At 42.7% G+C, this 13,767-nt stretch overlaps 1 protein-coding gene across 14 annotated transcripts in view; it reads left to right on the top strand.

The window, feature by feature from the left end:
• MAST4 (microtubule associated serine/threonine kinase family member 4) overlaps positions 1-13,767 on the top strand; it is a 567,430-nt gene that overhangs the window by 540,313 nt on the left and 13,350 nt on the right. For 12 of the 14 annotated variants that reach the window (XM_025923864.2, XM_086699814.1, XM_086699817.1 and 9 more), the window contains 5 exons: positions 472-599; positions 945-1,135; positions 5,321-5,521; positions 7,821-8,050; positions 8,580-8,702. In XM_025923864.2, the coding sequence (XP_025779649.2) occupies positions 472-599; positions 945-1,135; positions 5,321-5,521; positions 7,821-8,050; positions 8,580-8,702 (873 nt within the window). The remainder of the gene's footprint in view (positions 1-471; positions 600-944; positions 1,136-5,320; positions 5,522-7,820; positions 8,051-8,579; positions 8,703-13,767) is intronic. The other 2 variants (XM_086699818.1, XM_086699832.1) reach the window with 1 other exon arrangement.

Here is a 13,767-nt window from a genome sequence, read left to right as displayed (position 1 = left end):
TTCATAGCTTTTGCTCCAAGAAGAAAAAAAAAATACATACATTGACCATATATCTCAGGACTCAAGTAAACAGTATCGGAAAGTACCTCCTAAATACACGGTCCCAGCTGAAACTTTAGTCATACTCTTGGGCTTTACTCCCAGGGGTTGGTGTTTTTTTTTTTTTTTTTTCTGACAGACTCTTTTTTTTTTTTTTTTTTTTAATTTTTTTTTTCAACGTTTATTTATTTTTGGGACAGAGAGAGACAGAGCATGAATGGGGGAGGGGCAGAGAGAGAGGGAGACACAGAATCGGAAACAGGCTCCAGGCTCTGAGCCATCAGCCCAGAGCCTGATGCGGGGCTCGAACTCACGGACCGCGAGATCGTGACCTGGCTGAAGTCGGACGCTTAACCGACTGCGCCACCCAGGCGCCCCTATGACAGACTCTTTCAAGAAGATATTAATAAACCCTAATGCTTCACCTCGCAGGTTTTCAGCAGCATAGACCGAATAACTCAGAATCCAGGAGAAGAGAAGGAAGAGCCTGGAGACAAAACCAAAAGCACAACATTGCCATCCACAGAAACATTCAGCTGGAGTTCAGAATATTCGGAAATGTATGTGAAATGTCTGTTAAGAAGGGTCATGTGCAGTTGCTGCTAGAGCAGTGATTCTTAAGCTTGAGTGTGCATCAGAATGTCCCAGAAGCCCTGTAAAAACACAGGTTGCTGGGCCCATTCCAGCGTGTGTGATCCACTAGATCTGGGATGGAGGCTTTGTAATAAGTTCCAGGAGATGCTCTTGCTACTGGCCCAGGGACCACACTGTAAGAACCACTGTGCTAGACATGTGTTGGTTGGGTGTATCCAAGTTCCGTTTTTACCTAATTTCCTCCAAAATTCTCCTTGAACACCGTTTCCTAGTATGTATGTATACATGACTTTGTTTTGTTTTTAATTAAGGCAACAGTTATCCACATCCAACTCTTCAGATACTGAAAGCAACAGACATAAACTCAGTTCTGGCCCACTTCCCAAACTGGCTATTTCAACAGAGGCAGAAAAAGATGAAGGTGCTCCCTGCCCCAGAGACCTGCACGAGGAGCCCGAGGTCACCACTCCCGCCAGTACAATCAGCAGCTCCACCCTGTCAGGTAAGCGCCCGTGTGCGGTGCCTGCTGTCCACACGTCACCCACCACGTTGACAAGTGATGGCTGGTGTTCTGAGTCCCCGGCTGGCCTAACCAGGTGGTGGCAATGGCTGTTTTGTGCTGCTAGACTCCATCCATGGCCCCACGTCAAAGGCTCGGGGGATCACCTCTTACAAACTGAGGTCCAGTGTTTCAGACCCCTCCTTATTGCGTCCCCATACGGTAAACCCTTCTTGTTTCAGTTTGACCCAAGAGCCAGCCTTAGCTTTCATGACTGGGTTTCAGTAGGAATCTTTGTCAGCAACCAGAACCACACTAAGGACCACTTTCTCTGTTGTTGATGCAAAAGCAGGTCTCACAGTGTAGTGTCTAACTGAAAGTTAGGAGTAAGGAACCGTACCAAATAGTGACACACTCGAATTACCCTCAAAAATGGCTTAAATCACCCACAAGGTACAGCGTAAGACCAGCTCTCCTTCTTGTGTCAAAATGGATGGTGGTTTCTTCAAAGGAGGTGGTTTTTGTTATGGGGCCATGTTGTGCCAAACAACTTACCTCTTCACGCTGGACTCTTAGTGAGTGCAGCACGATGCTTATTTTGTGAGATTCCCAGATGCTGTCTGTGCATCCAGGACTGAGGGGAGGAGTGAGTGAGAAATACCAGCACAATTCAGATTGGTATTTTACGTGCATATGAGGCGCCTCCACTATAGACATGTTACCTTTCCAGTCTCTGGGTAACTGGAGTACAGAAACTCCTGAGACCTCTTTCACTGTTTGGGAGACAGTTAAACAGATTAGGCCTCTCTCTTTTTTTTTTTTTTTTTCTTTAATTTTTTTTTTCTCTTTTGAGAGGGAGAGGAAAAGCATGAGCCCAGGGAGGGTCAGAGAGAGAGAGAGGGAGACACAGAATCTGAAGCAGGCTCCAAGCTCCCAGCTGTCAGCACAGAGCCCAACGCAGGGCTCGAATCCACAAGACATGAGATCATGACCTGAGGTAAAGTGCGACGCTCAATCAACTGAGCCACCCAGGTGCCCCTGGATTAGGCCTCTTCTTTGAGAGCACTTTATAATGTCACTTTTGTGTAAAAGTAACTTTCCTGACAGGAGTGACAGTATCTTCACAGGTTTTTAAAAAGGCTTAATGTATCATGGATATTTTCTGGCCTTTAATCATGGAGGTGTCCTCATTAGGTGATCAAACTTGAATTTCCCTCAGACCAAGCCAAGTGCACTTAGAATATTACTTGGTTTATAACAGTTTTATGCATAAAATATCCTTCTACAGAGAAATGTTCATGTATGCTTTTAAAAAAAATGAAACATGGATATGGCTTAGGGTTGCTGCGATAAATGTCATCATTAAGCTCTCTTCGATATGCTATATTGATAATGCTGAACTATTCCAGGAATTTTTATGAACATTTTTTTAACTAACTGAATATTCATAGTGTAACTTTTTAAAAATCATTTCAAGGAAACACATTTTACAGGCTAGGTTTATTTCAGCCTCACTGAAAAGTTTGCCTCTATGGAAATAATGTGGGTTGTTTTTTTTTTTTTTTCTTTCTCTCTCTTCTTCTAAGTTCTGTTGCCATGTAGGATAATTGCCCTTATCCTTCCTTTTTTATAAAACCAAGAGAATAGCAATGTGGAAGTAGTGTAGAAACAACATAGTCGTCCAAAATTCTTAATTATGTTTAGTTCATCTTGATAAATCAAATGGAAGTATCTCAGTATTTTATTTTTCTCGTTACTAAGGTCTCTGTTTCCTAGTTTATTATGCTCTAAATAAAATATACTCACCTCTATTTAAAAATTTTTTTTTTAATATGGTGAGTCATTGGTGATCACTTTGCCCTGGTCCCCATCAGCAGTGTCGGAGGGAAATGGTATCTAAGCATTTGATTGATTATTTTCATAATTAAAAAAGAAAAAAAAAAAAAAACTGCTTAGGTCCTGCCATGCATTTTGATTAATTGATTCAAACCACCTTTCTGTCTCCCCCATATACACACTAAAAATAATCAAAGACCTTGGGGGCTGCACAGAATAGAGAGATGAACTGATTTGCTTACGGCCAAGGGTAATTAGGAAATCTGAAAACCGTGACTGTAGTAAAATTAAATTTGTTGATTTTTATATTGCTCTGCCATCAAAAAGAAAGAACCCTTGACATTTACAGAACATTAAGGTGACATTATCCACTATTGGCAGAACAGAAACGCACACTTCTATCCATTGCTCTGAAAGGAGGTGGCAAAGGCAAGGGGGCAGGGATGCTAAAAAAGAACAGTACCTATTCGCACTCAGGCATTTAGGGAAGTACAGTTTCATACCTCTTTCTCTTTTTTTCACGATCGTGTTGCATTTGAATCGGTGAAAAGTAAAAAGTCTCGAAGTCTTAGGTGTAGTGCTCGAGTCAACCAGTTATTCGTTGTGAAGAGATTCGGCTTTTCATTTGTCAGGGAGCCCATCCTACCAGATTAGCAAGGAGAAGAGTGTGTAACTTAGCCCAAAGTAAGCTTAAGGTTTTGGAGATGAGGTGTCTGAGTCGCGAAGCAGTTTTTATCACGTCCTTGTGCTGTTGATTTCTTGATTTAGAGGGAATTGAGTAGATGGAGTTAAGTGAGGTTGAGTTTGGAATATAGGAGTAGGAAGGCTGCTGATGCTTCGTTTAGGATTGTCTTCCTGGGTCTCATGGGTGTCGCGTGGAGGTCCAGCTCTTTTCCTGTACCCACAGCGCTCTCTCAAGTCCCAAGCTTCCTTTAGCGAGGACCCCGCCTGTAGGGTCTCTGTCACCTCCTAGGCACAGAGGCCAAACTTGAGCTGTGAAGTTGAGTAGTGGATTCAGCAGCAGAACGGGATTGTGAATTAAGTCCTATCCAGCCTAACTATTTCCTAGGCTTTAAAATGTGCTGGTTGGTCTTTCAAAGGATCATTTATAATGGTATTAAATTCTCTGCATGGATTGTATATCTTAAGGTGATGATAGTGTTGATGGTTTCTAAAGCACAGGGGGCTTGTAACAGCATTTAGAAGTCAAAATGAGATGAGCATCACTTTTTCCGGATGGACAAAGATAAACTGTCAGTGATTACAAAAAGAAAGAAAGAGAACTGATAGCCTGTGAAAGAGTAGGAAAAACCCGAAGTGGGTGGCTGTTCCCCTTTCCTCTGGGGGACTCCACATGTTATTTCCGCTCAGAAGCGTTATTTATTCTTGGTCTGTGTGGTCACCCAGGCAGACATCACTGATTTTCCATTTTTGCATCCTCCCACGTGATTCTCTTGTGATCCTCTGCTGAGGGGAGTCCTAATTTTTTTTAAAACAAACAAGCAAACAAACAAAAACCCACCTTTCTGTTAAGGGCTAATAAACTTAAAAATAAAGAAGGCGTGGCTGGCTGAGACGGGAAGGGAAAGGATCTTAGCACTGGTCCAGTAACCTCAGGGCAGATCAGGAGATGATACACTGTCTAGAGAAAAAAACCAGGAAGATGCAGCAAGCCATTGTGGAATGCAGTGAGTACTGTCCTTTGTTGTCCTGGGAGATTTGCAAGGAGACTTAGGGCACAAGAAGTCATAGGTGATGCTTGAGGCACTCTCCTGTGAGTTACATACGTGAACCTCGTGCAGTCTAGTGCAGTCCAGGAAGACACTAGGAGATGACACAGTCCCAAGTCTACGTGAAGAAATGAGATGATGTCCACCTGTCCCAAACAGCATTATCCACATGTCCACATTATTCACAGCATTGCTAACGATGACCATTAATATCACAGGATAATTTTAGTATACAGTGGGTGGTCATGGTGTTCATAAGGTGGTGTTTGCTTCAGAGCCTCCCGTGGTTGGAAGCAGTGGGGAGGAGTTGTCACTACAAGCGTTCTAAAATCAAAATTCTGTAAAGTAGTGACTCTTGTAGTTAAGCGGAGTCATTGAGAATTAGCAGACTTAGGTACAAGGAGAATAAAACCTGGATGGACATGTCTTTCATCCCCTCTCTTCCCCATCACCTTTCTCAAAGCAGTCATGTGTGTTTAATGCTTGCCTGGCGCCATATGGATTGTTGAGCCACATGGGAGTACGTTTCCCAGGTTGTTCTTCCTTCTTTCTCTCTCTTGCCCTCTTTCCACCTCTCCTATCTGATTTCCCTGAACGTGTTTATCCCTTCTTGTTTGTACAGTTGGCAGTTTTTCAGAGCACTTGGATCAGATAAATGGACGAAGCGAGTGTGTGGACAGTACAGATAATTCCTCAAAGCCACCCAGTGAACCCGCTTCTCACATGGCTCGCCAGCGATTAGAAAGCACAGAAAAAAAGAAAATCTCGGGGAAAGTCACAAAGTCCCTTTCTGCCAGTGCTCTGTCCCTCATGATCCCAGGAGGTAGAGAGACATCTACTCGCATGAAATTGTGTGGTTTTGTGCATGTGTCCCCCTCTCCCCAGTTTGGAATGCTGATCGAGATGCAAGATTGCTAGAAGCAGTAACGGGCGGTACCCAGTGCATCTCTCCGGAGTTTCTCCCTGCGGGAGCTCCGGAGCTCCCAGACAGCATGTGTCACTGATTTCTTCTTGCTTCTTTCTGCATCAGGAGATGAGGCGGGCTTCCTTCCCACACAGCCTGATTTCTTTTATTTGTTTTCTTTCCTTTTCTGCTCCCCCCTCCTCAAATTAAGTGGTAAATTTATCTCCTCTGAATCATTTTTCTTCCCTAGACTATGCATCGTTTATGTACTTTACTGAGTTGTTTATAGCATATGTGTTGGAAAGCTAAGTACAGTTTTTCCTCTTCTAATTAATGAGGAGAGAGATATGGAGAACATAAGTTTTTCATTTCTGGGGATGCAGAGAGTCACAGACAGCCCTGAAATTTACAAATTTTCCCAACCCTGTCTGTTGAGCTATGCTTCCTCCTACTGGTAGTCGTTTTCTCCCCTGTATTGGAAGACTGGGCTTAATTATGGTTTTGTGGAATTGCAGTATTTTTATACACCAGGGCTTTGCCTCTAGAAATCACTAAGTCTACGCAATTCCCCCAGAAGTGAGAAAACATACACCCTGGTGTTTGTGACTTAACACTCAAATGACAGCCCGAGAGTGGAAGTGGCAATTGAATTATATTGCAGATGGCTTGCATTTGGAGGACTACAGACCTTGTATAAAAGGAATTGTTTACAGTTTCAAAATTTCCTGTTTGTGCAGAAAGAAATTTGATAAAAACAAATGCTCTTTTGGGGGTATTGCTCACTCTAGCCCACTCTGTTTTCTGGGAGGCGTCCCATTCAGCACCATAAAGTAACCATCTATCTCCTTAGTTTGAATGACTATTCATAACTCCAAAGCAGCGGCAGTTGGAAAGGTAAGTCCACTTTTGGAAGCTGGTGAGAAAGCCCACATCTTGGTAAGGTAGAGCAATTGTTTAATACAGGGCGATAAGGGAAACTGTCATGCCGCAAAGGATGGGGACTTGGCTTTCCAGCACTTTGGATGTGTGTATGTGTTTCCACTCTGTCCAGTTCCCGCTCGCATGGTTACAAGTTCCCTGCCCACCAGCGTGTGTCTCTTCACTTGGCCTTGTGATCTTTAGACAAAAGGTAGCCAGCGAAAGAGTACCAAGAGTGCCACACGCAGTCCCAAAGTGAAGGAACATCGCTAGTGATCCACCTAGCTTTGTTCCACTTTGACAGATATAAGAATCGGAAGAAATGATAGTTTGGGCACTGGCGGTTTGCTGTGGCTCCCCTGGTGCTCACTGAACCTGGTGAGTCTTCAGTAACGCTGGGCACATAGTAGCCTGCCTCTGACTGAGCTCACATTTAAACTTCAGCATCTTTAGTGGATCATTCTTTTTGTCAAACACACACACAATTTCACATGGCCAGTTAATTAAGATCTGTTTAGACTCACATGGATGGAACAGTGATATCAACAATAAAAGCGTGTTTGCTTTTAAAACAAAAACAGAATAGAATTGGTATTGTGGTATTAAGTTTTCTTAAAATTTCTCTATTTCACCTGTATTATCTTTGAGAATCATTGTTAGAATTGTAGGTACTGTAGGAAGCGATCAGTTGTATTCATAATAATTAGGAGTGATTGTTTCATAAAGAAATTGACATTTCACTGTTGTCTTGATCGAAATCACTTGAGTACTAGTTCAGTAGTACTGTAAAAAGGAACTGGTAACTTGATGGATTGTTTTCCTGACCACGTATGTTTGAAAAGGACCATGTTAAATTTGTTGATTTGGAGCCTGAGATTTGGAGCCTGAGAATCTTTTACTATAGTCTCCACAGTCTTCTCTGTGTAAAGGCATACTTGAAATTTGTGCATCTCTGATTTAAGGACAACAAAATATACCAACTAAAGCTATCCCAGCCAGGTAGGGACTAAGTTTGGTGTGTGTTTTAATTAGCATAGAGAATGAAGAAATTCTAACCTCACAGAATTCATTGAAAAATTAGTTGCAGTACAGACACTTTTGAAGTCTTCTTAATATCCCCTGTTTGGAAAGCCATCCTAGTTAGCAATATAAATATTTTTATATTATTTCTTGATGAGAAATGAATGGATTTATTGTGTGGCTGAGCTCCCCATCATTGCAGGGCTCATGCGGTGCGGGCTGGCTGCATGGATGTTTGTGTGATCAGCATCGGCTCTAACGACTGGCTTCTGTGTTGCAGATATGTTTGCCGTTTCTCCCCTGGGAAGTCCAATGTCCCCCCATTCCCTGTCCTCGGACCCTTCTTCTTCACGAGATTCTTCTCCCAGCCGAGATTCTTCAGGAGCTTCTGCCAGTCCACATCAGCCCATTGTGATCCACAGTTCAGGGAAAAACTACGGTTTTACCATCCGAGCCATCCGGGTGTATGTGGGAGACAGCGACATCTATACAGTGCACCATATTGTTTGGGTGAGATCAACAGCCTCTCATCCTTGTTACTTTTCATTCCCAGCCAAACTGGACAATGAATAAGTTGGCTGAGGCATATTTATAAGCAAACAGTTTTTCTGCTAAGCTGGCTTTTGGGACCTGTTTCATGCCCTTTCCCTTTATATGGTGGCATTGAATTGAGAAAAAACTAATAACTTCTCATAATTCTGTCCAGTTTTCATATTTGATTGTCCACTTTGCATGCCAGCATGGTAGAAATTGTCCAAGATGGTCCTATTGTCACCCTTCTGTTTAATTTTTTCCTGGCCTTCTTTTATTAAAAAACAAACAAAACTAACTACCTTTCCCACTCACCTGAAATTTTGTAAGTAAGTGTCCTATTTTAGGATGATGTCAGAAAAGGAATAATAACCATGCCTTATTGATTTCCTCTTAGAAGCTTAGGATCATTTGCTAATTCACCCAGAATATTGTCCCAGAAGAAACAGTAGATGTTAAGGTTGCCATTTGTTGGCTGATCAATCTATACTCTTTTCTTGGACTTCAGAATGTTGAAGAAGGAAGTCCAGCATGCCAAGCAGGACTGAAGGCTGGGGATCTGATCACACACATCAATGGAGAACCAGTGCATGGACTTGTCCACACGGAAGTTATAGAGCTTTTGCTAAAGGTATTATCTTTTTTATGCCCATGCCACACAAGTAAAGGTCATCAGAAAGAACTGGTACCAAGAGTTCTCTCCTTAAGTTCTAGAATTCTCTATGATGCATGCATAAACAGTCTTATTACTGAGGAAGTATTCAGTGGTTTAAAGTGTGATAAAAGGTGAAGAAACAGATAAATATGAATTTGCTGGTTCTATATATCATGAAAAAACATGGCCTTCTATCTGCACAATCACTTCTGAATGTAACTTCTTATTCTAAATTACGAATAACAAGAGTTCTTTTTCACTTTATGAGCCTTACATAGTAAAAGCTGTTGGGAAGTCACCTATGGTTTTCTTCAGGGCCATTCAGCAAGTTTTATTCCAGTACAATGGAAGATGAAGTGGTATGAAAATGAGGTCAGATTTGAAGGTTCAGTCTGAGAGTTGGATTTCCTTTGAAAAATAGAAATGGAAATATATACACATACACTGTAGATGACAGAAGTAAGTAGCAATGGAGGAAGGGGTTCTAGTAATCATTAGGCCCTCACACAAATGATTTTGAACATAGAACATTTTCTGTTTTGAATGTAAGCTGAATAAAGCCCACGGAGTTAAGATCACAAGAAGCGTGAATGTGAGTGGAGAGAGAAAATCTACACTGATCCTTCAGTTCTCTTATTTGCTGTGTCACCTGCTGACGGTAGAATATAAAGTTATAGCTCCAAATATGGCTCTTGTAAAAACAAAGATGAATTTGTACTTGATTTTAAATTTGTTCACGGGGCGCCTGGGTGGCGCAGTCGGTTGAGCGTCCGACTTCAGCCAGGTCACGATCTTGCGGTCCGTGAGTTCGAGCCCCGCGTCGGGCTCTGGGCTGATGGCTCAGAGCCTGGAGCCTGTTTCCGATTCTGTGTCTCCCTCTCTCTCTGCCCCTCCCCCGTTCATGCTCTGTCTCTCTCTGTCCCAAAAATAAATAAACGTTGAAAAAAAAAAAAAATTTAAATTTGTTCAGAAAAAGAAGTCAGTGATCAGAAATAGAGTCTCTAGTTGTAAGATTATTTTACAAATCAGCAGATTTATGGATGATCTCTTGCTTTTTGGGCACTGAAAGGGGCTGTAAAGGAGTTGTATACAGAGAGGTGTGAGCCATGGTTTCAGATAAACTACAGTCTGTTGACGGACAGAACATAAATATGTACCTGCCATTTAGATAATGTACATTCAGACTCTTTTCAGAGCACTCGCACTGAGCCCAGTGCCATAGTACATATTAGTAACACAGGAATGAAGGTATAGTCCTTGCCTTTGAGAAATATGGGAGATATAGGAGATGTATGGAAGCAGATGAAGTTTAACTTAGGACTGTCGCAGAGGGAGGAATGTTATACTTTTGGAGAGAATATTCTATGAGTGGGGAGAGACATCACAGAGAAATTTCATTGAATTGAAACAGGAAAGAAAATTAGAAATTTAGAAAGCACTACAAAGAAGTGGGTGTGCTAAGCCTTCCAAAAATAAGTGCAGTTAAATGACTTTTCTCCTTTTCTGTCATTCCCCAAGCTAATATGAGCGTATTCTTCAAAAGATTAGGGTTGGCTTAGGTTCTGAGAGTAGTAATAGCAGGCATATTCAGAGGTCCATTGCGAAGTAGCAGGTTGTAGGAAAGTTATTGCCACTGATTAATTCACATTATTAATTAAATTTTGGTCTTGGGCTCAAAACCAAAGTCTGTAGGGGGTGGCGCCTGACTTTGCTGTCATTCATACCTACCGGTTGATGATGCAGGGGACATCTTCCCATGTAGTTCCAGCATTTACCCAATACCTGGGATATACAGGTGGGTACGCAATAAATGTTCATGGAATTGAGGTGAATGCTGGGGTCCTCTTTTGCTTTCTTTCCAAAAGTTACCATGGAGGGGGTCAAATACCCCACTTCTACTTTTGTTGGTCTTGACTCATGTCTTAATATGCAGGCTGTTCAGTTTGTCAGTCAGCTTGAAAGGGCTGGGGTTAGTCTATACTTTCAAGTATGGCTATTGAACAGAAAGAGTTGACACCGTGGGTACAACCTGAGGTTTTCAGTTTAGATCACCATCTGTCCCTGGTAATATTCTTTGTCCACCTGGTATGGAACAACTCTCTCATAGTAAGAACCCAAGAAATGGGAGGCAGGGCATTGGGATCCCTTGTCTGTGAAAGTCGCCTGATAGGACTTCGGGCTTTGCAAGACTAAATTCTGGATGGGATATAAAGACTCATGAGTCTGACCAGCAGATTCTCTCACAGTACCTGCTCTTATGGTCCAGGGGTGCCCCATTGCTGGCTCACAGATAGACCCCTTTGTTGTTGTTGTTGTTGTTGTTGTTGTTGTTTTAAGTTTATTCACTTATTCTGAGAGAGCGTGAGATCTGGGGAGGGCCAGAGAGAGAGGGAGAGAGAATCCTGTGCTGACAGCGTGGAGCCTCACACAGGGCTTGAACCTACAGACTGTGAGATGATGACCTGAATCGAAACCAAGAGTCGGTTGCTTAACTGACTGAACCACCCAGGTGCCCCTTGACCTTTTGTGAGTAAGAGTCCAGGAAGGTTGTTTTGGATTTTTCCCTCCCTCTGTCTTCATATCCAATACACATGCCTTAGGCTCCTCCGAAGTAGGTTAGGCTCCTCCGAAGTAGGCAGACAGAAGTGTTGTTTGTCTCTAAAATGCTCCTTGATCTGTTCTAGGAGCTCACCCTTTCTTTTGGATAATAAGTCTGTGTATTACAGTGAGGTTTTCTTAGTTGTTATTCATTCTGCTAGAGCTTTTTCCAGTCTTTGCATTAGCATTTAAAAGAAGGTCAAGGGATTTTCATTGGTAACATCAGCTTGGCTCTCTACCTTCTTTGTAACAGCATTATGTTACATGCAACATCGCTTCATCCACAACCTATCTTCCTATCACTTCCTGGGTCTGCTCACAAAATCAGAAGAAGAAATAATAAACTGAAGTGTATATATCTTTAGAAAATAGGCATTTGTTTATCTTGCTGATGCATTTGGTTATTTCCATAATTTATTTTATGGAGTGTTAGATATGATCGTGGATTTTAAAGCCTGCTTCTGTGAAATTTGAATGTATATTTCTCCTGAAGGTGTCTGGCAAAGTGTCTTAGCCAAATCCAATCCCATTCATACAGTTTTGTCCTCCTCTGGTTAGGGTGCACCTTGATTCCTGGATGTAGTCAGTGTGTCTCTGAAACTGTGCAAACAAGCCGTATTGGAGAGCCTTGGCACCCTCCGGAGCCATGGCCTGCTCTGTCGCAGAGCCAAGCAGAGGGTCCTGCCTCTGCTTCATAAAGGAAGCACTCGAGAGGAGCGACCAATGTAATGAAACAAAAAGGATACGAGGGATTTAATTATCTTTCCAGTGAACTGTGTAATCATGCAGCTTTCTTCCAAATTTAAACAGCGGTTCTTGGACAGCGTGTAAAGGGAGTAGGATCAACACCGGGCGTCCTCGTGACATCACTCATGGAACATCAGGGTAGTGGCTATATTTTGGTATTCTCGGGTACTGTTTACTTGATGTTTGTTTTTTTTTTTTTTTTTTTTTTAATGTTTATTTATTTTTGAGAGAGGGCGAGCAAGCATGAGCACACAAGCGGGGCAGGGGCAGAGAGAGAGTGAGGAAGACACAGAATCCGAAGCAGGCTCCAGGCTCTGAGCTGTCAGCACAGAGCCCAACGTTGGGCTCAAACTACGAATTGTGAGATCATGACCTGAGCTGAAGTCGGACGCTCAACCGACTGAGCCACCCAAGCACCCCTCTTGATTTCGTGTTCTATACTTGCGAACTACTTCATGAAATGTCATGGCACCTTAGGAAAAAGGTGGAAGAGCCATCGCTTGAGGCTGCTATATATCTGTTTAGTTCGTATGCAGTACAATATCTTTCAGATTGCAAACGGAGTAAGCATTTTCCACATTTCACGTCTTCACATGTGGTTTCATTTACTCTCACACCTTCCAAGCAGACCTGCTATGGGAGCACTAACTCATATCCACAGGGAAGCTTGTCCAAAGTCACTTCTCATCATAGATCTATGGAATTACAGAATCAATGTGTTTCTCCAGTTCACTTCCCCATTGGCTCTGAGAATCCCTTCCCACGTGCTCCTTCAGCTTTGCCTCACACTGGTCCTGCTGCAAGGAGGTGATCCCCTCCTTTCTGCTTTTGGGTAGCTTTCTAAAAGAACTTTGTAAGAGCAGTGAAATCTCTGTGCACTCACTGCAGTGATGGATGGAGTCCATATTGACGCACATGATAACATGCCCGGCTTAACCTCTCTAATCTGGGAAACTCTCAAGTAAACCAGATTGCTTTTTGGGGATAGTATTAGTTTCAATACCCAGCACATAAAAGCAGCCCTAAAACTTCATTAGTCCCTGCTTCAAGAATTTCCTTTCTATGAACTCTGGGGAGCCTTTAGATGTGAAAATGGAGGCCATCAAATAGTGTCATTATGACCATCCTTACATATTCGCCAAGTCCTAAAAACGTGCATAGCATTGTGTTAGATACTGAAGGGTGAGTCGCACAAGAGACAACACATAAGAATATTAGGTAATAGTGCTTTATGTAGCTGAACCCCTATAATCCTCACTTGCTGTGAAGCAGGTCCTGCAAACAACGTTGTTCCCATTTTACGGATGAAGAAATGAAAGCAGCAGAAATTTAACAAAGCAGCCCAAGGCTACCCGCTAGGAAGGAGCAGAAAAGAGGATTTGCACCCCACAGTGTGGCTTTGGAGCCCGTGCTTGGCATGAGTCCACCAGAGTACGTGGAAAACCAGTGGCGAAACCAAGTCTACAAAGTGTTAAACATAAGGAGCCGACTGTAAATCTAGCCCACATTCTGAAGGAGAGATGGCTTTCCGGGGGGATGAAACAGGGGTTATCTGTTCAGGGCTGTGAAGGATGGGTGGAGAGTTAGTGTATGGGAAGGGAGTACAGGGTGGGCTCAGCAGAACAAAGAGGGTGTGTGCAAATGCAAGGCCAAGAAAGCTCAGAGTACTTGAGGTACACAAATCGAGTGACCGGAG

This window comes from Puma concolor, chromosome A1 (assembly GCF_028749965.1).
Source record: "Puma concolor isolate L17-30 chromosome A1, mPumCon1.1.hap2, whole genome shotgun sequence".
Lineage (NCBI taxonomy): Eukaryota > Metazoa > Chordata > Mammalia > Carnivora > Felidae > Puma > Puma concolor.
Note: the sequence above shows the minus strand (reverse complement) of the source record. Positions and strands in the feature narration are given on the sequence as shown.